The sequence below is a fragment of the Arvicanthis niloticus genome, chromosome 11 (genome assembly GCF_011762505.2).
Source record: "Arvicanthis niloticus isolate mArvNil1 chromosome 11, mArvNil1.pat.X, whole genome shotgun sequence".
Taxonomy (NCBI): domain Eukaryota; kingdom Metazoa; phylum Chordata; class Mammalia; order Rodentia; family Muridae; genus Arvicanthis; species Arvicanthis niloticus.
Genome location: NC_047668.1, coordinates 13,672,100 through 13,696,920, shown reverse-complemented (window position 1 = coordinate 13,696,920; position 24,821 = coordinate 13,672,100). Strand labels below are relative to the sequence as shown.

At 43.0% G+C, this 24,821-nt stretch overlaps 1 protein-coding gene and 1 long non-coding RNA gene across 2 annotated transcripts; both read left to right on the top strand.

The window, feature by feature from the left end:
* The first annotated feature begins 9,824 nt into the window (after nt 1-9,824).
* Nucleotides 9,825-24,281, top strand: LOC143443951 (uncharacterized). Its single transcript, XR_013113409.1, has 3 exons — nt 9,825-10,111; nt 13,614-13,680; nt 23,661-24,281. It is a non-coding gene; the product is annotated as an uncharacterized LOC143443951 (long non-coding RNA).
* LOC117716915 (small ribosomal subunit protein eS10-like) lies at nt 11,103-11,668 on the top strand. The gene is made up of 2 exons (XM_034514036.2): nt 11,103-11,536; nt 11,593-11,668. The coding sequence occupies exons 1-2, from the start codon at nt 11,137-11,139 to the stop codon at nt 11,655-11,657; spliced, it is 465 nt and encodes a 154-aa protein (XP_034369927.1). The 5' UTR covers nt 11,103-11,136; the 3' UTR covers nt 11,658-11,668.
* Nucleotides 24,282-24,821: the final 540 nt, after the last annotated feature.

The following is a 24,821-nucleotide window of genomic DNA, read 5'->3' as shown; positions in this document are numbered from 1 at the left end:
TCAGATCACTATTGTTTTCTAGAAAAACCTCATTGGAAGACTGATGCATCCTTTCTGCTTTTGAAATAGCTAGAGTCCTAACGATGGCAGCCTGTAATTGTAGAGCTCACCCTCCCAACCCCAATGCAATTAGGGGGCTTTAAAAATACCAGTGCCAACAGCTCCAACCTCCAGCCAATTAAATCAGTCTCTGAGGGAGTGGTCCAGTCCTCAGTACCTTTTAAAAGTTCCCCCAGGTGAATTTAATGTGCAGTGAAAGTCAGGAATTACTTCCCTAGAGGAAAGTTCCTACTGTATACTGTTCCCCAACTTTAACGTGTGTACAGTAAATTATGGGTGGGGCTTGTTAAAATGCAGGTTTTGACTTACTGAGTCTGGGTTGGGAACAAAGATTAGCAGTTCATAATAATCTCCCAAGTAATATGAGTGGGGTTGGTATACAGATCACACATCGAGTCATGGGCTGTAGGAAGAATACTTGCAACGCACTCTGGTCTGTATCCATTAAAAACTTAATACTGGGGTTGAAGAGATGGCTCGGTGTTAAAAAGCACTGGCTGTAGTTCTAGTGGGCCCAGGTTCCGCTGGTAGCATTGACACGGTCACTTACACATTACACACTGACAGGACACTCACAACGATTTGTTACTCCTGTTTCAGAGGATCCAAGGCCCTCTTCTGGCCTCTGTGGGCAACAGGCACTCACATAGTGCACAGGTAAACATGGATCAAGATCTCCATATATTAATTCTGATGATCATACAAAAGAAAGGGCAACGAATAATTTTATCTTGGAACTAAGATTTTAAAATATTTTTCGCAGGCTGAAATAAGATAAAATCAATAAAATGAGATAAAAGCTCCCTTAGGTGGCTGAAGAGATGGTTCAGTAGTGAAAAGCATTCGATGCTCTGGCAGAGGCCCTGGGTTCGGCTTCCAGCACCCACAGAGCAGTTCACAACCATTTGCACCTCCGGTTCCAGAGGATCCAATGCCTTCTGGCCTCCGAGGGCACCAGGCGCACAGACATTCAGGCAGGTAGAATACTTACACACATAAAATAATCTCCTTAAAGTCTATTAAGCCGGGAATGTTGGTGCATGCCTTTAGTCACAGGACTTTGGAAGTAGAAGTAGGTTGATCTCTGTGAGTTAGAGGCCAGCCTGTTCTACACAGAGTTCTAGGCTAGCCAGGACTACACAGAGAGACCCTGTTTTTGATTTGTTTTGTTTTAAAGCCACTCAAATAAGCTGATCTGGAGGCTGGGCTGGTTAAGAGCACTGCTGTTCTCACAGAGCAGTGGTTCTCGACCTTCCTAATGCTGTGACCATTTAATACAGATCCTCATGTTCTGGTGACCACAACCATGAAATTATTTTCATTGTTACTTCATAACTAATTTTTTTTACTGTTATGAATCACAATGTAAACATTTTTGGATATAAAGGTTTACCAAAGGGGTTGAGACTCACAAGTTGAAAACCCATGTTCTAGAGGAGGTAGGTTCAATTTGCAGAACTCACTCGTATGGTAGCTTACAGTCTATAACTCCAGTTCCAGAGGATCTGATGCTACCTTTTGGCCCTTGGGGTATTAGGCATGAAGGCAAAAAAAAACACCCCCATACACATAAAATAGAATAATTTAAAATTATTTTAAAAATAAGATAATTCTGAAATTTAAAGAAATAATTAAATATATTAGAAGAAAGATGATGACAGAAAAAAATAAGAAAGCAAGAGAGCCAAGTGGTGGTGGCACACGACTGTAATCTCAGCACTTGGGAGACAGAGGCAGGAAGGTCTCTGAGTTCAAGGCCAGCCAAGGCTATACACAGAGAAACCCTGTCCTGAAAAAAAAACAAATAAATAAAGCTGGAGGAGTAGAAAGGCTTTAGAACACAGATAACTGTCAGATAGGAGAAAAAAAAACACTAACTCACAAAGTAGAATTATACACAGACACTTTTTAAGTTATGATGGGGCTTCATCCCATATACTTACCATAAATTGAAAATACTTTATGTCTAAACACATAGTACACATAATCTACTGGATACCATTGCTTTTAGCTTAGCCTACTTTGAACATATTCAGAACGATTCTATTAACCTATGATTGGCCAAACTTATCTGTCACAAATCCTATTTTATAAGAAGTGTTCAATGTCTCATGAAATTTATTCTTGTACCCACCCCACCCACCCCCGTTTAAAAAAAAAAAAAAAACCCTCAGTAACATTTTGGGCTGCCAAGTGTCTGCTGTTTTCCTTTGTAATTTCATGGTTCAGTGGGAGATGTGACAACTGCCCAGTATTCCAAGGAGGTCTTATACTGCACACGGCTAGCCCCAGGAGATGAAATTCAGATCCAAAGTACAATTTTTAATAAATACCAGTTGCTTTTGCACCTTAAGACATGAAAAATTCAAAAGCTGAACCATCCTAAGTTTCTGCCCATCTATTTACATTAGTAGTTGAATTTGAGGAAGTGAAACAGAAAGCATCTGAGGGGCTACTGTAAAAATGAGAGGAGACTGGAAGTCGGGAAACAGTAAGATGGGATAGTGCACTGGGAACCTGCCCCAGAAAACTGGTGGGCAAGAATTTGCAGTGTAACAAATTCCAACAGCCATGCTCCTTGCCTCTGCTGGACTCAGCAAGCCTGGATGAGACCAAGGAGCAGATAGACTCAGTGGGGAGGAGAAATTCTAGGTGAGTGAGGAGAGAACATTAGAGCCAAGGAATTAGTATGTTCTCTAAAGACTGGCCGTAGGGTTGGAGAGATGGCTCAATGGTTAAGAGCACTCTTGTTCTTAAAAGACGGTCTAGGTACCAGTGGTGGTTCACAGCCATTCCTACCTAGTACACACATGGTGCATGTACACATGCAGGCAAAATACTCATAAATAAATAATAAACATAAGATCTTTGAAGCGAGAGGGGTAGGAGAGGGAGAGAGGAAGAAATGGCAGTGCATGACTTGGATGACTTGGGAGGGAGAGGTAGGCAGATCTGTGTGTTCCAGGCCTGGTTACCTACTGAGTTCTAGGACAGCCATGACGACATAGTCAGGCCCTGTATTGTGAGACAGAGACAGAGACAGAGAATGAAGAAGGATGAAAATGGGGACCCCTCACACTTACTGATGCAGATAGAAAAACAGGAGACAGAGTCATAAAGCAGACTAGGTAAACCCTTTCTTTTAGGATGAGCTCAAGGCACTGGAGGGGCTCACAGCATGGATTCTATACAGTTTCTACATGAAAATACACATGTGTCTTCAAACAGCCACAGTGGCTTTATTTTATTTTTATTTTTTATTTTTTTTGGTTTTTTGAGCTAGGGTTTCTCTGTGTAGTCCCGGCTGTCCTGGAACTCACTCTGTAGACCAGGCTGGCCTGGAACTCAGAAATCCACCTGCCTCTGCCTCCCAAGTGCTGGGATTAAAAGCATGCGCCACCACCGCCCGGCGTGGCTTTATTTTCTGCCTCCAACCACCTAAGCCACACATCTTTACTCTCATACTTCTGTTGGGGTTCCAGAAAAATAAAAACCCACAACCGGCAACACCTTTGCACCTGTTTTGTGTATTTTGCCCTTAAAAGTATACATTCTGATTTGTCAGCTAGTAGTCTGTCTGTGGATGTGCATGCATGCGTGTTGGTAGGGGCAGGAAGCCCTGAGTAACACACATGCTCTGTGACTGATCAGAATACCCAGGGAAGTCTACAATGGCTCTGCTCTTTGGTTACCTTCACTCCCTTGAGTTGAGTCTCTTAGACCCCTCCAAATTCTGCTCTGAAAAACTCCAGAACAATCCAGAATTTGAGAAATAGACTGGTAAGTTTTTCATCCTTTCAATGAAACGCAGTTGCGCTGTAGGCGTCAGCTACTTTCCACTAACGTTTGAGTGAAACAAAACCGTATCCTATAGTTAAAATACCTCGACTTTCTCATTTCCATCTTGTGTTAGGCTTACTTATATATGGCTGTGTTATTAAAGATATTTATGGGGGCATCAGGAAGGTTCAGTTGGGTAAGGGTACCGAGAGCCCAAATTTTTTAAGTTCAGACTCCATTTTAGAGAACGTGACCTAAGTTTGAACTCAGTTAAATTAACAGGCTGGTACCTAGCATTAGTTTCCAAGTTGCCTCCCAAGAAAACCCGAGCCTAACTACAGTCTCTAAGCTCACCCCCAACAGGATCAGTGCCTCCAGGTTACACCCTCAACAAGACCAGCATCTCCAGGCTATTTCCTCAACAAACCTGCACCCCCAGGTTACAAGCCCACCCCCTGCCTAACGACCACCAAAGCAGGGGGGAGTAGAAGTTAAGTTTATGATATGACTCCCAGCACCAGCCAATTATGTTAAAGGTCACAGTAGCTTTCCAATTAGATGCTTGCACATTTATCTGCCCCCTTGCTGCTTACTATAAAGCCTTGCCCCAACAGATATTCGGGGCTCCACCACCACCAGAACTGTCCTGTGTGATGGTGGTGTGTTGGCAGGGCCCCGAGCTGGCTTGAACAGAATAAAGACCCTGCTGTGAGTTGCATCAGATTGGCTCTTGTCCGTTTTATGGGGGGGACCACTAACATTTCCCTGACACTACCAGTACTTGCTGCCAAGACTGAGTTTAATCCCTGGAACTCCAAAGGTAGAAGGAGAGAACTGAGTCCTGAAAGCTGTTCTCTGACACATACGGCACACATGCAGATCTCACATATTCTCACTCTTTCTCTCAGTGCGACAAATGTTGGAATAAAGAAATGATGTAAGGTGTGTGTGTGTGTGTGTGTGTTGCCATAAATGGCTCTCTACACAGTGGGACTATGTCTTTCTCATCCTCACTACCATGGTTTTTATTGGAAAGTGCCTTTATAACAAGAATTACAAGCCTACCATCTCTACTTTCCAAGGCGCTTACTTACTCCTCCATTATTTTATCATATGTAAGCTCTCAGCTCACCTGGGTCAGGGATGCATTATTACTCCAGGTTGCAGAAGAGGAAACAGCGGTCGAACAATCATTAGTGACTTTCTCAAGATCGTAGAATTTGTTGGAAGACGAGTTTTTAAACTTCCGATGTGTTTTGACACCTCTTGCCATATACTTTCTTTTGGTTTTGTTCTTTAGACATGGTCACTCTCTTTCTCTCTCTGTAGCCCTGGCTGTCCTGGAACTCCACATACACACCAGGCTGCCCTTGAACTTACAAACATCTACCTACCTCAACCTCCTTAGTGCTGGAATTAGAGGTGCGTGCTGCCACATCTGGCCCTACCATATACTTGTTCTTTATTATGAGAAATAAGACTTTTGATAATGTCTAGTAAAAATAATCTAAATAATTTTGTTCCCCCCCACCTCCCCCACCCCCTGCTTAGGGATTAAACCCTAAGATTAAACCTTCATGCATTGTTATGTGAGAGACTTCCTAGGGAGACTCAACACATTCTTACACCAGAAAGGAAACACATACAGACCAAAATGTGTATTCATCAAAGTCCTACTTCATAAGCCAGTGAGTTTTACTGGGTTCCTTATAGGAATATGGGTGAGGGGTTAAATATGGTGAGGGGCTGCAGAAGTAGAAATGGAACAAAGACAAGTACATAACCAAAGCCCACCCCACCTTGCATCAAAGGTCACAAAATAGGGAAACCTGAAACACTGCACAGTACGCAGGCAGCTTAATGAGTTGGAGTGACCTTTCCAGGTTGCTCAGTTCGTCTGAGGCTCGCCTGATCTTCAGTTATGCTGGTCCTTGTTCTAGGCAGTTGGACTGGTGCTTCCAAGAAGCTTGCCAGACAGAACTGAAGTCTTTACTATTTATAATATTCTTGGGGGCCGGGCGGTGGTGGCGCACGCCTTTAATCCCAGCACTTGGGAGGCAGAGACAGGCGGATTTCTGAGTTCGAGGCCAGCCTGGTCTACAGAGTGAGTTCCAGGACAGCCAGGACTACACAGAGAAACCCTGTCTCAAAAAAACCAAAAAAAAAAAAAAAAAAAATATATATATATATATATATATATATATATATATATATATATATATATTCATTCTTGGGGGTAGTGAATCTAGTCAGTTTCAGGAACTTCTTGAGCTATTTTGAATTGTTTACTTCCTGTCTGAATCAACTTCTTCAATTTCCCTTAGAAAATTCTGTTGTTTGACTTACAGGTAAAACATCCTGTTTTCCCTCCAAAATGGAAAGTTCTAAACTCTGGTGAAAGTGCTGCACAGCATGCATGCGCAGCAGCCACAACCTCTGAACATGGTTTTACACTGTTTCCTAGAAAGGGGTCTCTGTAAACCTTTTCTTGTCTTTTTCGAGTAAATACTCAACAAAGGAAACATGGCCATAGTATAAATGAGCTGTGCTGGCTAGTTTTCTGTCAACTTGACACAAGCTCAAGTCATCTGAGAGGAGAGTGCCTTTAGTTCCTGTCCTGACTTCCTTCAGTGATGGACTTGGGTGTGGAAGTACAAACCAACTTTCCTTCCCAACTTGCTTTTGGTCATGGTGTTTCATCACCGCAATAATAACTTTAAGACATTAGCAATACTTTTTGATGTTCAAAAACATTGACACTAATTTAAATATTTTATCACTGTCTAGTGATACTAAAAAGATTATCTAGTGTTTACTAAACAAATTTCCTTCTGCCAAACATAATGATAGTTTTGATTTTGTTGTTGTTGTTTTTCGAGACAGGGTTTCTCTGTATAGCTCTGGCTGTCCTGGAACTCACTCTACCTCAGTCCAAGTTACATAATGAACTCCACACTCCTCTGGTTTACAGAGTGAAAAATTAGACTAAACTAAACTAAAAATATAAAGGAGCCAGGCAGTGGTGGCACATGCCTTTAATCCCAGCACTAGGGAGGCAGAGGCAGGCAGATTTCTGAGTTCGAGGCCAGCCTGATCTACAGACAGGTTCTAGGACAGCCAGGGCTACACAGAGAAACCCTGTCTCAAAAAACCAAAAGAAAGAAAGAAAATACTCACAGGTAAGAGAGCTAAGTGGGCAGAGTCACTTGCTGCGCAAAACTAACAACCTGAGTTCAAGCCCCAGATCCCATGTTGAAAGGAGTTACACCAAGTCCCAAGAGTCGTGTCTGGCCTCCACACATGTGCTATGGCACACATGCCCCCACACTCCACATACATGCATATAACAATAACAATTATAATAGTAATAAATAAACATATACTGTTGAGGCCCACACTCTGCCTCAACACTTTGCCTCAACACTTTGCCTCAACACTTTTGGGGCTAAGTGCTCTGGTCAAGAGAGAGTGTGGCTCTTGGGGCAGGAGACGCGAAGAATGGAGACAAGACAGGGTGTGATTCAGCCTCTTCTATTTTCTCAAGTCTCCCCTCCTATTGAAGGGAATTCTGAGGTATTTATATACACAAGCAGGAGAACACAGGTGAAAACACTTTACCACGTGCACCATACAGCTGAGGTCACTAAACAGCAAAACAAGCTATGTGGGATAAACAATAATTTATCAGAGTGTGCTTCAGCTGTTATAGGCTTTTGACAACCAAGTCTTTCATCAGGGTATATGGTTCCAGATGGCTGCAAAGTTGATCTAGCCGCTTTCTACTAAAGTCGGCTCCCAACAATATACTATAAAGAAAACTGTGGCCGAGCATGAGGAATCATGCTTTTGATACCAGCATTAGGGAAGCAGAGGCAGGAGATTCTTAGGCCAGCCTGGTCAGCATGGCGTTATAGGTCAACCAGAACTACAATGTGAGACCCTGTCTCAAAAATAAGTGAATAAAATTAATAATACTTAGCATAGGAATCAGGGCAAAGGTCGTAAGTGGCATACATAATTCAGTGGTGAGATGACTTGGCCCTTTCATAATTGAACTTGACAAAGGATTGGATGCCCTTAGTCCTGAGGAAGGCTTGTTGATGTAATCTCTGCAGGGGGAGGCATGTTATCTTTCTGGCTGGGTGTGGTAGTGTACACCTGCAATCATAGCACTAGGGAGTCTTAGCCAGAAGGATCATACCTTGGAGGCTACACCAGGCTACATACTGAATTGGAAGCCAGGTCAGAATATGTAGCAAATCCTTCTCAATATATATATATATTTCAGTGTCAATATTCTACAGTAGACCTTAGTAGTCACCAGGAACAATGAATTAGCTGCTTCTTGGACATTTAAAGCTAAAGCTCAAAGGGGGTTAGAGTGTCCACATATAATCTGGCACTGAGTTACTTCTGACCCCTGGTGGGAACTAAGTAGCTCAGTGGCCCTGGAGATGCGGGAAATGGAAAAGAGGAATTCTGTCAGGTACCTTCCTCCATTCTGTATTAAGAGCTGAAGGAAATTATTTGAAGTGTGACTGCCAAGCTCTTTTCCACCTCCATCTCCACCAACCAGGGCACAGCAGCATCCTGAAGAAAGGAAGCAAAGGGGCCGGAAGCTCTGGAAGCTTCTGGAAGACTAGGTAGAAAAATAATCTTATCTAATGTAGATAAAACACCCACTGTCTACACACACACACACACACACACTTCCTTAACTAAACTCCCACTAGTCTCTCCCTCTCCCCCTCCTCCTCCCCTCTCCTTCATATCCCCCTCCCCTCCCCCCCCCCCCCCCCCCCCCCCCCCCCCCCCCCCCCCCCCCCCCCCCCCCCCCCCCCCCCCCCCCCCCCGTCTCTCTCTAGACAGGCTCTCACTATGTAAACCCAGCTAGCTTAGAGCTGGAGGGGTAGACTAGGCTAGTACGGAACTCAGAAAGATACATCTGCCTCAGCGGAGTGCCCCACCCCACAGGGCGGGAATCAAAGGCCTATGCCGCCACACCCATCCTTTGTCAAAAGCATTATTCTCAAATACTTTCTTCTGAGCTGTGGCACTCCTTACTCTCTCTGTGGACTCTCTTGAAGGCTCCAGGTACAGAGTGCTGTTGCTGTAGAGTATCAGGATCTTTTGCATGCTCAAGGAGCAACAGCCCCAGCCCTAAGGTCTTGAGATAGGGTCTCATTATGTAGATCAGGTTGGCCTCCAATTCATTGAGATTCACCTGCTTTGGAACCCTCCAGTGCTGAGATTAAAGGTCTTTACCACTACAAAGTCTGATTTTTTTTTTTTTTTTTTTTTTGGCTATACTTTTGATGTCACATCTGATATGTTTTAAAATGAAGCAGAAAGAGATGTTAGAGGAAACATAAAAGACATTAGTGCTATGTTACAGTAACAGGATTTGTGAGCAACTGGTGCCAAGACCCTTCCCCTGCCTTGTGACATTAAGAATTTTATAATTAGAAAATGAATGTGTAAACCAGGTAGTGGTGGCATATGTCTTTAATCCCAGCACTCAGGAGGCAGAGACAGGCAGATCTCTGAGTTCGAGGCCTGCCTGGTCTACAGAGTGAGCTTCAAGACTTGCATGCTACACAGAGAAACCCTGTCTCAAAAACAAACAACCAAACGAAAGAAGGAGGAAAGGAGGGAAGGAGAGAGGGAGGGAGAAAGAGAATATGAATCTAAAAGTATACTCTGATGCTCATGTGAAATCAAGTTTTGGGGTTTGTTTGTTTTTGTTTTTTAGCAGTTTACAGTCGATCATGTTTATTTTCTTCCCAAAGTTAACCCGTGGGACCCTCACGCAGACACTATGGGCATCCTTCCCATCTGCATCCCCGCATCCCTGGCTGCGGTCCTCAGGACACCTTGGCAGCCGCAGCTTGCTCCCAGCCTCCAGTCTCTGTGAACTCCGTGCAGTGATAAGCCAGAGGACTTGGGGGTGGGGGTGGGGGTGGGAGCTGCTCCCAGGCCCTTGGCTGCTTCTGCTCTGCGGTCAGGGCCCCGCCCTGGACTCTCTGAGGCCGGCTGCCCCTGGAGGTTAGCCACAGGCAGGGCTGAGGATTCAGATCCCTTTAAAGCACCGTGCAGGTTTCTGCAGAGAACATTTTTAATGGCTCTTGCCGACACAACGCAACACTTGGGAGGAAGTTCTAATTCTGCCTTTCCCGTCCCAGAGATTCTCACCCCTGCCGGAGGGGCAAGTTGGAGCCGAGGGGAGGAGCTCCTGCCAGGTCCCCAGCCTCACAGAGGAACCTAGCGTGGGGTGAGTTGGGGAAGCAGGAAGGACCCGGAAATGTTTACAAGCCCAGCCTCTGAGGTTAGGACTCGTGTCCTTGTCAGCCAGTTAACGACTTAGAGGGACGAATACCCTATCCTGTCATTTACATAAATGCTGAATTCTGGTTGGTACGGTCCAAGATGGCTCAAGCCACCTCAGTCAGTATGTGCAGGTGGTTAAGTGTCCTGTCATGAAAAACAAAAAGCAGAAAGGAACCTCTAAAGATTTTTATGCCTAAAATCTCTCCAGAGTAGTTAGTTACAATTACATAAGATGTGCGCTTCCAGTGAAGATCTATGCAGATAACTTTTCTACATACTCAAACGTAGCCCAGGTAGTAGCAAGGATTCATGATTTACAGGAAGAAGTCCAGGATTTGGGATCAGAGCAAGTAACCCTTTGTCTTTCGGAGTAACAGGCATTAAATATAGGATAAGAATATTGTAGAGTGGTATGTGTTAACTTTTCAACAAATTTGTTTGGTCTATAACTTGTATGAAGGTCACCCTGGGGCTGCTGCTCTTGCAGAGGGACCTGGTTGGATTTCCAGCACCTACAGGACAGCTTACCACCCTGGCCAATGCATCCATGTGGTACACAGACATATATGCAGGCAAAACACATAACAACTAATAAATCTTTTTTTTTTTAAAATCACCCCATTTGTGGAGATGTTTATTTGTATTTTTATAGTCAAAATGACAATTTCCTTGCAACTGGCCACCGCTGTAAGTGGCTTTGTATTGACAGATTATATATTTAATTTTGGTCAGGTCGATCTCATGAAAATTTATTGTTTTCTATAAGCCATTATAATTTTTAAGCCATTATAATTTTGATACTAGCTACCAACTGAATGGTGGTGACTGCTTTATCTTCAGATGGGTGTCTTTGCTATCTAGTCTAGTCTCTGACTTAGGGAAGAAGAAAAAGACCTCTGTTCTTAGGCAATTTTAAAAATCATATAAAGGGCCTTTCCAGCCTCCGCCTCAGACCCTGCAGCTGCCGCGATGCTGATGCCTAAGAAGAATCGGATTGCCATCTACGAACTCCTTTTTAAGGAGGGCGTGATGGTCGCCAAGAAGGATGTACACATGCCCAAACACCCCGAGCTGGCAGACAAGAATGTGCCCAACCTTCATGTGATGAAGGTCATGCAGTCTCTCAAGTCTCGAGGCTACGAGAAGGAGCAGTTTGCTTGGAGACATTTTTACTGGTACCTCACGAATGAGGGCATCCAGTATCTCCGGGATTACCTGCACCTACCTCCGGAGATTGTGCCCTCCACCCTTTGCCACAGCCGCCCCGAGACTGGCAGGCCTCGGCCCAAAGGTCCTGAGGGTGAACGGCCTGCAAGATTCACAAGAGGAGAGGCAGACAGAGACACGTACAGAAGGAGCGCTGTGCCCCCTGGAACTGACAAGAAGGCTGAGGCTGGGGCTGGCTAGGCAACCAAATTCCAGTTTAGAGGCGGCTTTGGTCGTGGACCTGGTCAGCCACCTCAGTGAAGTCGGGGATAATGTTGTATTGAATAAACTTTAAAGAAAACATAGCCACTTAAAAAAAAAAATCATATAAAGGTACTTGTCATCCAAGCCTGATGACTTGATTCTGATTTCCCTAAGCCACATAAAGGAAGAAGGGGGAAAGGACTACACACACACACACTGTCCTCTATCACACATGGGTCATAGCATTCCCTTTGCCTTTATTATTATTACTACTGTTAATAAAGAATATTAAAGTCAAACATGGAGGCAGAGGCAGGATGACTGCCAAGAGTTTAAGGCCAGTTTAGACTACACAGGGAGACCTTATTTTAAAAAAAAAAAAAGTTGTAAAAGAATTCAAATCTAGGGAAGTAGGTCAGTATTAGGTTTGTAGTATACCAAGACAAGTTTAATCCTTAGTACTGAGGATAAAAATAAAAGAATATTCAAACCCTATAAAGCATAACCTATCTAGCTACTAATGGCACGTTAGTCATGTTATATTTAATATAATTCATAGATAAGATAAAGACATAAATATGACAATATAATTAGTATAATATATAGAAACACAAAGATAAAGCCTGTCACTCAAACTCAACTGTGTTTACTTGTTTGTATGTTTGTTTGTTTGAGTCAGGGTCTCACTGTGTAGCACTGGCTGGCCTCAAACTCCATATATAGACCAGGCTGGAACTCATTAAGAACCACCTGGCCTCTACCTCCAAATTCTGGGATTAAAGGTGTGTGTGACCATGATCTTCTTACCTCAGCCCCTTCAGTGGCTGGGATTACAGGTACAGGTCACCACACCCAGCAATTTTATCTCGTTTTGATGACAACTTCTTTGTAAGAGCCACAAAAATTGAGAACTGGAATGTTGCACCTGGGAAAAGTGAAGACAGTAGAGAGGACCAGACTGTCTGAGTCTGGAGGAACAGGCTAAGCTCTGCTGCAGTAGGGGAAGTAGGGGAGGAACCAGGAGAGAGGTGAGGGGCGATACTCCAGAAGTCACTGAGGTGTCAGGGCCAATGTTGACATCAAGTCAGGACCAAAATGAGCCAGGAATTAAAATAAAAAAAAAAAAAAAAGATGCTTTGCTGGACCAGAGACAAAGAATAAAGTTGAGTCATGCGGCCCTGAGTCATGCGGCCCTGGGGGAAAGCGCAGGTGTCAGTCCTTGAGTCAAATTTCATACACAAGTAAATAGAACCAGAACCAGAGAGTGATAGCACACACCTTTAACCCAAGCACTGGGGAGGCAAAGGCAAGTGGATCTCTGAGAGTGAGTTCGAGGTCAGCCTGGTCTACAGAGTGAGTTCCAGGACAGCCAGGGCTACAAAGAGAAACACTGTCTGGAAAAAAAAAAAAACCTGATAGTTACTGAATAGTTGGTCTGAGTAGTTACCATTCTAAGAATTTACTTGTATTAAAGCAAAAATCTTTCCAGTCGACATATGAAATGGGTTATTTAGTGTAGTTTAGGGACAACTGAGAATGAATGGCTGTGCAGCCTATGCTGCTGCCTCCAGAGTTTGCACTGTGCATGCTACAGCATGTACACGATTGCCTGCAATTTCAATTTATGTTTATCATTTATTATTTTACTGAGCTCAGCCTAGTCTTAAATAAGATGACTCCAGACATGCATCTCTTGCCCAGGTATTAGTTATTTTAGTTTTTCTTATGAGGAACACAATTAAGAAAAAATTTAAGGAGTACATCTAAAAGAAAACAATTCTTAACTTCACCACTTTGGGGAGTCAAAAGGCCTTTATCATAGTTTGCTACATAAAGATACTTGTAGTTTTTGTCATGAGAATTAGTTTTTTTGTTTGTCCGTCTTTTGTCCAGACTGGCCTTGAACTCATGGGCTCAACTTCCTAAGTTACTGTAACTATAGAGGTGTGACACAGACTTTATCAGAATTCCTCAGGGCCAACTTTACTGGATTTTGATTTGTTCACTTATAGTAATTTTTTTCTTTCTCTTTTAAGGAAAGACTAAGCTGGACCTGATGACACAGTCCTGTAACCTGAGTACTTGGGAGTTGGAGGCAGAATTGTGAGTTCAAGACCACCGTGGCCTCCACATCAAGCCTGTGTGTCAGGTCCTTTTGTGTCACTGTGACAAAAAGCTGAGAGAAACAACCCAAGGGAGGAAATGCTTACTTTCATGCTGGGTTTCATAGTATTTCACTGTGGAATTGTTTCATAGTGTTGCATTGTGGAAGCTGGAGGCAGGAGATGCTCTCACTGTGGAATTGTTTCATAGTGTTGCATTGTGGAAGCTGGAGGCAGGAGATGCTCACACTGTGGCTGACTAGGAGACATTCCGTGAATTTGGAGCCACCTTCAAAGTCTTGCTCCTAGTGGCTCACTCTTGCCAGCTCCGTCCTTACTCCTAAAAGCTCCACAGACTCCCAGAATATTCCTACCCACTGGAAGGAATACTAAAGTCCTGGAGTGAGGGGTGGAGAATCAACTCTCTTCTGTTTTGTAAGGGTTGTTGTTCATTTTTATTTATTTTTATTTCATGTGCATGAATGTTCACCTGAATGCATGTCTGTGCACCACTAAGTGTGCAGTGCCGAAAGTGGCCAGAAAAGAGACTGGAGTTACAGACAGTTGTGAGCTGCCGTGTGAGTGCTGAGAATCGAACTTAGGTCTTCTGGAAGAGCAGCCACTGCTCTTAACCATGGAGCCATTTCTCTAGCCCCAAATTTAATATTTTTTAAAATGATGTTTTTTAAAAAGAAAAAAGCAACAATGAAAACTACATCACGTGGTCTGGAAACCTCCTAAGAGTCTATGAGTAGGGATGACTTGGAGCAGAAACATCCATGGCCTGCAATGCGTAGGTGCAAAGATTAGGCCTGTTGTTTTAAGCCATTGACAGACAGACAGACTACTGCTGGGTAACAGCACAGAGCACTGTATGACTTGCTGCTTACACCTCTTCTCATGTGCCTCCTTCTTGAGGACTGTGATGAAAACTGTCATGTTCAGTGTTGTTCCACATCTAAATGACAGTTGATAAGTATGACATTTGCCCAGCGTGGCCAGTTGGAGCCTTTTCCTAGGGACTGACAGAGAACCATCTCTTTGTTTGTAAATTTAATTTTTTAATTAATTAATTAATTAGAGAAAGGATCTCACTATGTAACCTTGGGGGGCCAAAATTTACAATGTAGACTAGGTTGGCTTTGAACTCCCAGAGATCTGCTTACTCCTGCCTCCTGAGTGCTGGAATTAAAGTTGAGTACTACCATGCCCAGCTAGTTTATTAATTTAAGACCTGCTAGGGTATCCTGGGCTTAGGGGCAGCAGTGGAACCCCATGGAGATAGTTCATTGATTAAAGCCTCTTGCCTCCAAGCCTAAGTTGAATCCTATAGTGGATAGAAGAAGTTGATCTCCACAAATTGTCTTCTCACCTCCACATTCACACCATGACACAATGTGAATCAATCTCTCTCTCTCTCTCTCTCTCTCTCTCTCTCTCTCTCTCTCTCTTTCTCTCTCTCTCTCTCTCTCACACACACACACACACACACACACACACGCGCGCGCGCACGCACGCACGCGCGTGTGCAGGCCCACAAGATAAATAAATAAAATATAACTTAAAAAGAAAGATCCTGATTGTCAGTAGGTAGAAAAAAAGCATGTGTAGGAAGGGAGGGGAGATGGAAGAGGGCTTGTCCTCTCAACACTGATGGGTTCCTTATGTCAGATTTAATTTGTGTCTGTGATCTGTGAGATACTTTATGTTTTTAAATGCTTTTAAAACCATGCTTAAAGTTTATTTGGTGTTATGGTTGGCATGACACTTGGGTAGTTGGTTGCAATGTTCATACATAGATTTTATTCTTTATGTTATATAGCAGTGTGCATTACTTATACACACACACACACATAACAACATACACACACATATCTCTTGAGAGCAGCCATATATAAACCATGCTAAAATGTATATATAGTCTTGAGCTCAGAATATGACTGATTAGGTCATTGGTCCAGGCATGCTTGGAGAAGTGATGTAGTGCTAAGTTATACATTAGGTTTGAAGGGCAGCTAGAGCCTCTGCAGAACTGGCGGTGGTATCTCAGGGGTGGGTAGGACTCTTTTAGACTTACCGGTTTTACCATTACACAAGCACCACTCAGAATTAGTGTGTAGCTGTAAGGGCATCTAACTGTGGGAAATTGATGTCCATCCCAGGCGGCTGTCATACAACTGCACTAATTATAGATCAGTCAAAAAGGACAAGTCTGACCTCCGACAGAAATGCTGTTGCAGTGACATGGTGTGACGTTAGAAGACCTTAAGTTGCAGCTGTTCCTGTATCCCCCCAAAGTCTCTCTGTGCTCCTCTTTAAGCCTCATCAGGAGTTACTCATCTTCACAACACAAGACTCTATTTTCCCTCCAAAAAAGTACAGAACACTAAGGAAGAGGTCCTTTTTAATCATAGTGGAGACTCGATCTTAGGATCCTTCATTTTACCTCTGGTCTAATCTACCACAGATAGTCCAGTGGCCCAGGGTGGGCAGCCTTTACTTCTGATCACCTTGTAATCACTAGCAACCACCTACTTGTCAGCCTCTTTCCACTGATTCTCACCTGCATCAGTGCCTAAGTCTGGGTGCAAATTCCTCAGGAGACACCGGCACATTCCTTCTGCACAGGCACACTGGAGTCTCCATGCCCCACAAGGAAGATGAGCTCCCAGCCCTTCCTCCATCAGATAGGAAATGCAGCTAAATCCACACCATGACCACTTTCAACAATGTGGTTTTGGGGAAAGCCAGTTATCTTTCCAAGCCACAGAGGTCAAAAGAGGTACTTGTTAAGAAACATCCAGCTTTGTGGCTGGGTTAATGTCTCCATCGATCCACAGGGATTCCTGCCTGGCTGTAGGAGGTGGCCTCTTCAGGTTCCATGTCCCCAGTTGTGAGTCACAGCACTCACTGTTGGGTGCCTCCCTTATCCCAGGTCTCTGGCTCATCCTGGCGAAGCTCCCACCTCCTCACTTCCATAAGTTGCAGATTTCCATTCACTTTCATGGCCATGTAGCCATCTCTCCTGCCCTTCCCCATACCTGATCTCGAACCACCTCCATTCCCCTCCCTATCCCCCCTCCATCTCACACAGTCCCCTCCCTCCATCTGCCTCTTATAACTATCCAATTCCCCCTCCAAGTGAGATTCAAGCATCCTTGCTTGGGCCTTCCTTCTTGTTTAGCTTCTTTGGGTCTGTGGAGTGTAGCATGGTACCTGTATTTTATGGCTAATAGCCACTTATAAGTGAGTACATACTATGCATGTCCTCTTGGGACTGTGTTACCTCACTCAGGATGATGTTCTCAAGATCCACCCATCATCCATTCATGATGGCATTGTTTTTAATAGCTGAATAGTATTCCATTGTGTGGATGTACCACAGTTTCTTTATCCATTCTTCAGTTGAGGGACACAGCTAGGTTATTTCTAGTTTCTGGCTATTACGAATAAAGCTGCTATGAATATAGTTAAGCAAGTGTCTTTGTGGGATGTTGGAGCTACAAACCTACCGGCAAAACTTTCAACCCAAAATTTATCCTGTCTACAAGAAATGCAGGCACCGGAGATGGAGCAGAGAATGGGGGAATAGCCAACCAATAAGCAGACCAACTTGAGACCCATCCCATGGGCAAGCACCAATCTCTTACCACTATTAATGATACTCTGTTATGCTTGTGGACAGGAGCATGTTGTCTTCAGAGAGGCTCCACCCAGCAGCTGACTCAGACAGAGACAGATACTTACAGTCAAACAGTGGATGGAGCTTGGGGACGTTTATGGAAGAATAGGAGGAAGGATTGTGGGCACTGAAGGAGATAGGAACTCCACAGGAAGACCAACAGAGTCAACTAACCTGGACCCTTAGAGCTCTCACAGTCTGAATCACCAAACAAAAAACATACATGGGCTGAACCTAGGCCTCTCTGCACATATGTAACAGATGTGCAGCTTGGTTTTTATGTGGGTTCCAAACAACTGGAATCGGGGCTGTCCCAAAAGCTATTGCCTGTCCATGGGATATGTTCTTCTAGCTGGGCTGCTTTGTCTGGCCTCAGTGGGAGAGAAAGGGCCTAGCCTTGAATCGACTTGAAGTGCCAGAGTACGGGGAGCACCCACCCGCTCAGAGGGGAAGGGGTTGGGGAGGGGGAAGGACTGTGGCAAGGTGACTGGGAGAGGGGCAGTGAGCAGGATATAAAGTGAATAAGTGAAAAATAAATAAATTAAAAAAAATCCAGCAACTTGCAATCTGGACTGTATTTCATAGCATTAGAGTAGCAGACTTAAAGATGTTCATGTATGCTTGATCAAATTAAGGAGGCTCTTTCCTTCTTTTCGATGTGCCTCAGCTGTGGGAAGGGCCAGTTTGAAGTTTGTAGTCACCGTATAATCTTTGCCAGACAAATTTTTGTGTCCCAAGAAAGAGGCTACCATGCTGGAGACCCAACTTGTCTCCTTCTAGTTAGTCTTTCATGACATCAACAAAAGCAACTTCATCTGCCAAGTCCTTCATTAAGATACTTGAAGGCACAGACCATGTCCACAGCACCTACCCCAACAGCTGGAATTTTATTCTAGGGGCCTGTCCTTCCTTCAGAAGACTGAAAATCAGCTCATCCTTGAGTCTTGCCATCCTGGACTTGAAACCCAGAGCGCATGACTGCAAACGTCAGAACTATTTTCGCAAGACTCAGTCAGCAGCTCCAGGACCGTCTTACAGTGTTTTGAGACAAGATCTCACTGTAGCTCAGACTGCACTAGAACACACTATATAGCTTAGACTGCTCTCTAATTTGTGGGAATCTTCCTGCCTCAACCCACTGAGTGCACTGAATGGGATTAAAGGTGTGAGCAATCATGCCTGACTATAAACTCACCTTAATACCTAAGCTAGGGCCTGTTTTCCTTTTTGTTACTTGGAACCATGAGGCCTGGGTATGGTGGAACTTGCCTATAGTCCTAGTTCTTGGGCGGAGGATATTCAAAGCCAGTTTTGGCTACATAGCAAGTTGGAGACCAGACATGGCTACAATATGTCAAGAAAGGAGGAAAAAAAGAAGGAAAGAAAGAAAGAAAGAAGGAAAGAAAGAAACAAAGAAAGAAAGAAAAAGAGAGAGAGAGCAAAAGAAAGAAAGGAAGCCCACACAGGTATCACATCTACCCCTGGCTTACAATTAGAATAAGGCCTGTATTTCTTTACATTTTTAATTTTAATTTTAAAAATTGTGCATATATAATTGTGTGGGGTGTGTGTGTGTTTGTATATGTATGTTTGTCTATGTGTCTTTGTATAAGTCTATGTGTATGTGTCTATATGAGTCTGTGTGTGTATCTGTGTGTGCCTGTGTGTGTCTGTGTGTGTCTGTGTGTGTTTCTGTGTGTGTCTATCTGTGTGTGTCTGTCTCCATTCCTGTCTCTCTGTCTCTGTGTGTGTGTGTGTGTGTGTGTGTGTGTGTGTGTGTGTGTATAGTGCCCACAATGGTCAGAGGCTGTGGATCACCTTGGAACAGGAGTTAAAGGGTGGGTGGCAGGAACTAAACTCAGCTCCTCTACATGAGTATTGTGTTTTGAACCACTGAGCCATCTCTCCAGCCCTGTATTTGGTTTTTGTATTTTTAAACCAATTCATTATTTATTTGTCTGTTTCGCCCATATGTATGTCATGTACCACATGCATGTCTGGTGCTGGTGGAAGCTAGGAGAAGGTTGTTAGATCCTTGGAACAATATACAGACTGTTGTGAGCCAGCATCTAGGGGCCGGGATTCTGACCTTGGCCCTCTGGAAGAGCAGTCAGTGCCCTTAAATGCTGAGCCATCTCTCTAGCTCCCTGTATTTGCTTTGTAACTTAAGAAGTATGACTTTACAGCATCCATAACAAAGACTGGCATTCCCCATAGTAAACACTACACAGGATGTACCTCAAATTGATTAACCCCTCACTTTCAAGTGGGAGAACCGTAAGTTAAGTGACAAAGTCATACAACCAGTTGATAGGACCAGAACTACAAACAACAGCATTGTCCCTGCACAATGCAGCATCTTTTCGGGGAAGCACTGGCTACACCATACAACAGTATATTTGCTTGTTTGGGGTGTAGTAGCTGCACAACCAGTGAATCAGAACATAGTTAATAAAGACTTTAGGGAGAGCAAACAAATGGATGGTTTGTGGGTGGTTAAATAATTATATTACAAGCACTTAATGCTAAAAACAAAAACAAAAAACAAAAAACAAAAAATAAAAAACAAAAAACAAAAAAACAAAAAACCTCCCTCAACTTTTATTATTAGTCACAGAAGGAGTCTATTAGTCACTTAGATACACATAACAACTTTGGAAACAATTGCTCAAGTATTTTAATCCAAATTGTATTTAGATTGGAGGAAATAATTTAAGACCATATAGGACAGGGTACAAACACTGAGGTTGATCTAAGCTTCTTGAAACCTAAAGGTTGGCTCATAAGTTTCCTGTTTGGTTATGATGGAGAGCCACAGAATTGGAATGCCCAAGTCTGCCTCTCCTCGTTTAGTCCTAGAGCTGATGAAAACTGCTAATGAGATTATTTATTACCAAAGGAGCCAAACATGGTATTGTGTTAACTGTATTTGGGGAAGACACTTGTAATATGGGGGGAAAGTTTCCAGATTTTTTTAAGTGAAAGTTCAATGAACATGTGACTTGCTGGAAGGCATGGCATAGCCCCTGACTGCTGCAGCTCCTGTCACTGCTAGCCCATTGGCCACCCAAACTCACAGATGTCTAAGGTTACATGGTTTCTGTCTGCCACATTGGATTGTGTCCTAATTTTTTTGAGGGTTGTGGATGGTTAACGCAGCCAGCCCTGTACATGTGGGGTTCTTCTTACTCTTGGTTTCTCCTAAGCAGCCAGGGCAGCTTTTCTGTTTTTTGCTTTTTTTTTTTCTTCCTTTTAATAATTCTCTCTATAAAAGGGCATTTTAAATTTTCATTTTCTGTCTGTAAAGTATCCCAACTTTATTAGTACTTCAGAAGAATCCATAATTATTCTTTTTTTTTTTTTTTTGGTTTTTCGAGACAGGGTTTTTCTGTGTAGTCCTGGCTGTCCTGGAACTCACTCTGTAGACCAGGCTGGCCTCGAACTCAGAAATCCGCCTGCCTCTGCCTCCCAAGTGCTGGGATTAAAGGCGTGCGCCACCACTGCCCGGCCCATAATTATTCTTAGTCTTGATTTTTGGGAGCTGCATTTACCAGATAGCAGATACTCCCTAAAGTGCTTGAACTATTAAAATTTGTAGGCTAAGGTCGAAAACACCTGGAACTCATTATATAGGCCAGGCTGACCTTGAACTCATAGAGATCCACTGGCCTCTGCCTCCTGAGAGCTGGGATTAAAGGCATGTGCCTTTTGGGTTGGGGACACAAGAGTGGGAGGGTGGCTCTGATAGAAATGGAAAGTGGGTGTGATCAGGTGCATTGTATGAAACCCCAAATATTTAACAAAAAATATTATGTTGGAGAAAAAAAAGAAAATCTGGAAAGAATGAAAGGAAGAAAGAAAGAAGGAAAGAGAGAAAGAAGCTTTTCTACTTCCACTCTTCAAGTAGACTGTGTGTTTCAGAGCTACGAAGAGCTTGTGTGGTTCTTGTTGTTGTTATTGTTTTGTTGTTTCTGCTTTTGTTTTTATTATAGACACAGTTTTTTTTTAAGAAGGAAAGAAAGAAGGAAGGACAGAAGAGAAGGAAGAAAGAAAAGGAAGGTCTGGGGATCTAACTGAGGGAGGGGTGGAATGCTTACCCGATACACATAAGGCCTGGAGGATTCCTGGCACCACTGAGCAAAAATGTGCATGATGTATAATGACTGTATCACACCTCTGACCTCTTTTAATGCACAAGAGTGTGTATTTTTAGTGCAGTGTAATCTATCATTGAGAAAAAAGCCATTACTTACTGAGTTATATGTTAATTATATACTACATGGATATCATTAGCTGTGTGGTTGGCCTGTTAATGTGTACTCAGAAAAGGGACTGCAAGCAGTCTATTTCACTTCATTGCACACCTGCACTTGAAGATATATAGTTACATTTAATAGGTCATGTAGCACTGAAAATATTTGCCAAACAAAATTATAGTTGGTGAATTAATAATCTACCTGTCTAGCTTCTCTACCTCCGCCCTTCTGCCGGGTAGAAAGTGGGCTACAGAGCTATTTGGTTTGCTTAGATTCTGGTTTTGTTTTTATTACGGACACAGGTTTTTTACCTTGTCTGTTTTGTTCACAACTGCATTGCTCTCCTCAGTAGTCTGACTCAAATAATAAAAATAAAAGTATGTAAATACACGTTGAATGAATCAAAATCAGAGAATGAACTTCTAAGAGATTTCAAAAACATCAATGGGTTGGAGAGATGGTTTAGTAGGTAGCCCACTTGCCAAACAAGTGTGAATACCAGTGTCTGGTTCTCTGCTGCTCATGACAGGGGATCAGTGCAGCCTGGCAGAGATCTGCTGAGATTCCTAGGTCAAGCTGGCTAGACTAGCTGGGTCAGAAGCTATCTTGAGCTAACCTCTGCTCTTCACTTGTGCTGTATACCTGTCTATACATACACATACACACGTTTGCTCTCCCACGTGCCCAAATACTTGAAAATCTGCATGCATGCACCATACACACTTTTTTAGAAGTTTGTTTTAAAGAAAAGAAAATAAAACAAAAAAGCTCTGATTTTATAAAACACAATAAGCAAAAGTTTTAGAAACTTGCCCCTATTCTAAAATAAATCATTCAGAATTTCAAGTTAATAATCTATGTCCCAGCTTTGAAGCCTATCACTGGCTTCCTAGATGACATAATTAGACAGTGACAGTAATTGCTGGAGTTCAGAGATGAGTAGTAAGGACAGGATTGTGATGCAGAGTCAAAGGTGGCCTTTGGTGTCTAAGTGTTTGAGTAAGGACATCAATGCCCGTGGGCAGATGTGTAAGCCGACAGAACATGACTAAAGATGATGGAGTGGACTTGCTTGTTCATTGTATGGGCTTCTCTTAAAGTGTGTGTGTGTGTGTGTGTGTGTGTGTGTGTGTGTGTGTGTTGGTGTAAAACCACTGGCTGTTTTAAGAAAAACCAGCTGTTGTACTGGTTTTAATCCCAGTTGGGAGGCACAGACTGGAGGATCTCTGTGAGTTTGAGGCTAGCTTGGTATACTTAGTGAATCGTAGGTCATGACTACAAGGAGAGACATCCCCACGCCCAGTGAAAATTAGTTATTGTATTTATTTTATTATTTGTTGTGTTTATAGATGGTGTTTTCCTGTGTGTATGTGTACATATTACATGCATGCCTGGTGCCTTTGGAGGCCAGAAGTGGGTGTTATACCCACAGGAACTGGAGTTACAGACAGTTGTAAGCTGCTATGTGAGTTCTGGAAATCCAGCCTCTGGAATAGCAATCAGTGCTCTCAACTGCTGAGACATCTCCTTGTCCCTTATTTTGTACTTTTGTATATCTCCACAAATGAGTGTCAGAATGGGCTTATGGTGGTCAGAGGACAACTTTCAGGAGTCAGGTCGTCTGTCTGCCATGTGGGTCCTGGGGATCGGGCTTGGTGGCAAGTGCTGTTAGCTGCTGACCATCAGCTCAGTTTGTGGGTGCCTCTTTCACTTCATTTCTTTTCTTTCTTTCTTTCTTTCTTTCTTTTTTTTTTTTTTTTTTTTTTTTTTTTTTTTTTTCGAGACAGGGTTTTTCTGTGTAGTCCTGGCTGTCCTGGAACTCACTCTGTAGACCAGGCTGGCCTCGAACTCAGAAATCCGCCTGTCTCTGCCTCCCAAGTGCTGGGATTAAAGGCGTGCGCCACCACTGCCCGGCTCACTTCATTTCTTATCCTTTATTGCCCCAAACTAAAGGAGTGATTAGCTCTGGAGAATTTCAGTTCTCTGATATTAGTAAAAAGGTAACATTCAATTTTAGCAGAATTTGTTGAAATGTATCTGTAGGTTTCATGGAAGAAAGAGCCTTCAGAAGCTGAAGAGATGGTTCAGAGGTTATGAGCACTTGCTGTTCTTCCCGAGGACCCACATGGCGGTTCACAACCATCTGTCCCAGGGAACCTGACATCTTCATGTGCAATCTACAGGCACCAACCAGACACGTGGTTCACAGCTGTACATGCTGACAAGACACCCACAATACATTACATAAACAAATAAATAATTTAAAAATGAAAGAAAAGCCCATTGTTATTATTTTCTGTAGCTTTTCAAAGCTTGAACTTAAATTTTTTTTCAATTATGCATGTGTGTGTGCTTGTTGCAGGCAGGGACTGGTATGTATGCAGGTGTTAAATGCCCTCCTGGAGCTGGAGTTCCAGGCTGTTGTGAGCCCTTGACATGGGTGCTAAGAACCAAACTTCAGTGTTCCGAATGGGCTATGAGCTCTTTCTTAGCCACTGACCCATCTATCTCTCCAGCCCCCAAAACTTGAGCATTTTATCAAACTTTAAAATTCAGAACACAGAAGAAAGCTTATGTCAGTTTACTGATTGATTAATTAGTTCGTTAATTCTATTTTTTCTATACAGCGTCTCACTCTGTTTAGGTTATCCCAGAACTCACCATGTAACTCAGACTGGTCTCAAACTCCAGTGATCTTCCTGCTTCCAAATGCTGAAATTACAGGCCTGATTGTTTCATTTATTTATTTACATTTAAAAATTTTTAATAAATGTTATTACTTTAAAAACTTACAAATAACAACAAACAAAAACCAGCCCCTCCCCAATGATGTTTTTAAGTCAACTAATTATGAGAATTATCAAGGTCATTGTTTTCCACACAATGATGGCTGTGTGTTAAATAAACACATATGATCAGATCCTCAGGCAATGATCTACAGATCTACAGAGTCCTTGGTTTCCAGAAGTGGTCAGAGTTACTACCAAACTAGGAGTTCATTCTTTTCCAGAGTAGTGGAGAAATAATTAGGGACTTAATTAGGGACAACTTCTAAAAACAAAATGACAAAACTTCTTGTTTCTAAATGGAAACAACATGACCACATTTCTTACTTACAAACTTAGAAGCAAAATTATGATGCAGTCGTTTGCCAGCGTGGAAACCTCTTCTGGGTAGTGAAGACCCTGGCTGGATAAGGAGTAA

Excerpts from the sequence above, each read along its gene's own strand:
- LOC117716915 (XM_034514036.2), top strand. The coding sequence starts at position 11,137 with ATGCTGATGCCTAAGAAGAATCGGATTGCCATCTACGAACTCCTTTTT. Across the intron at positions 11,537-11,592 it reads CAGAAGGAGCGCTGTGCCCC|AGAGGCGGCTTTGGTCGTGG; the intron begins CTGGAACTGACA and ends AAATTCCAGTTT.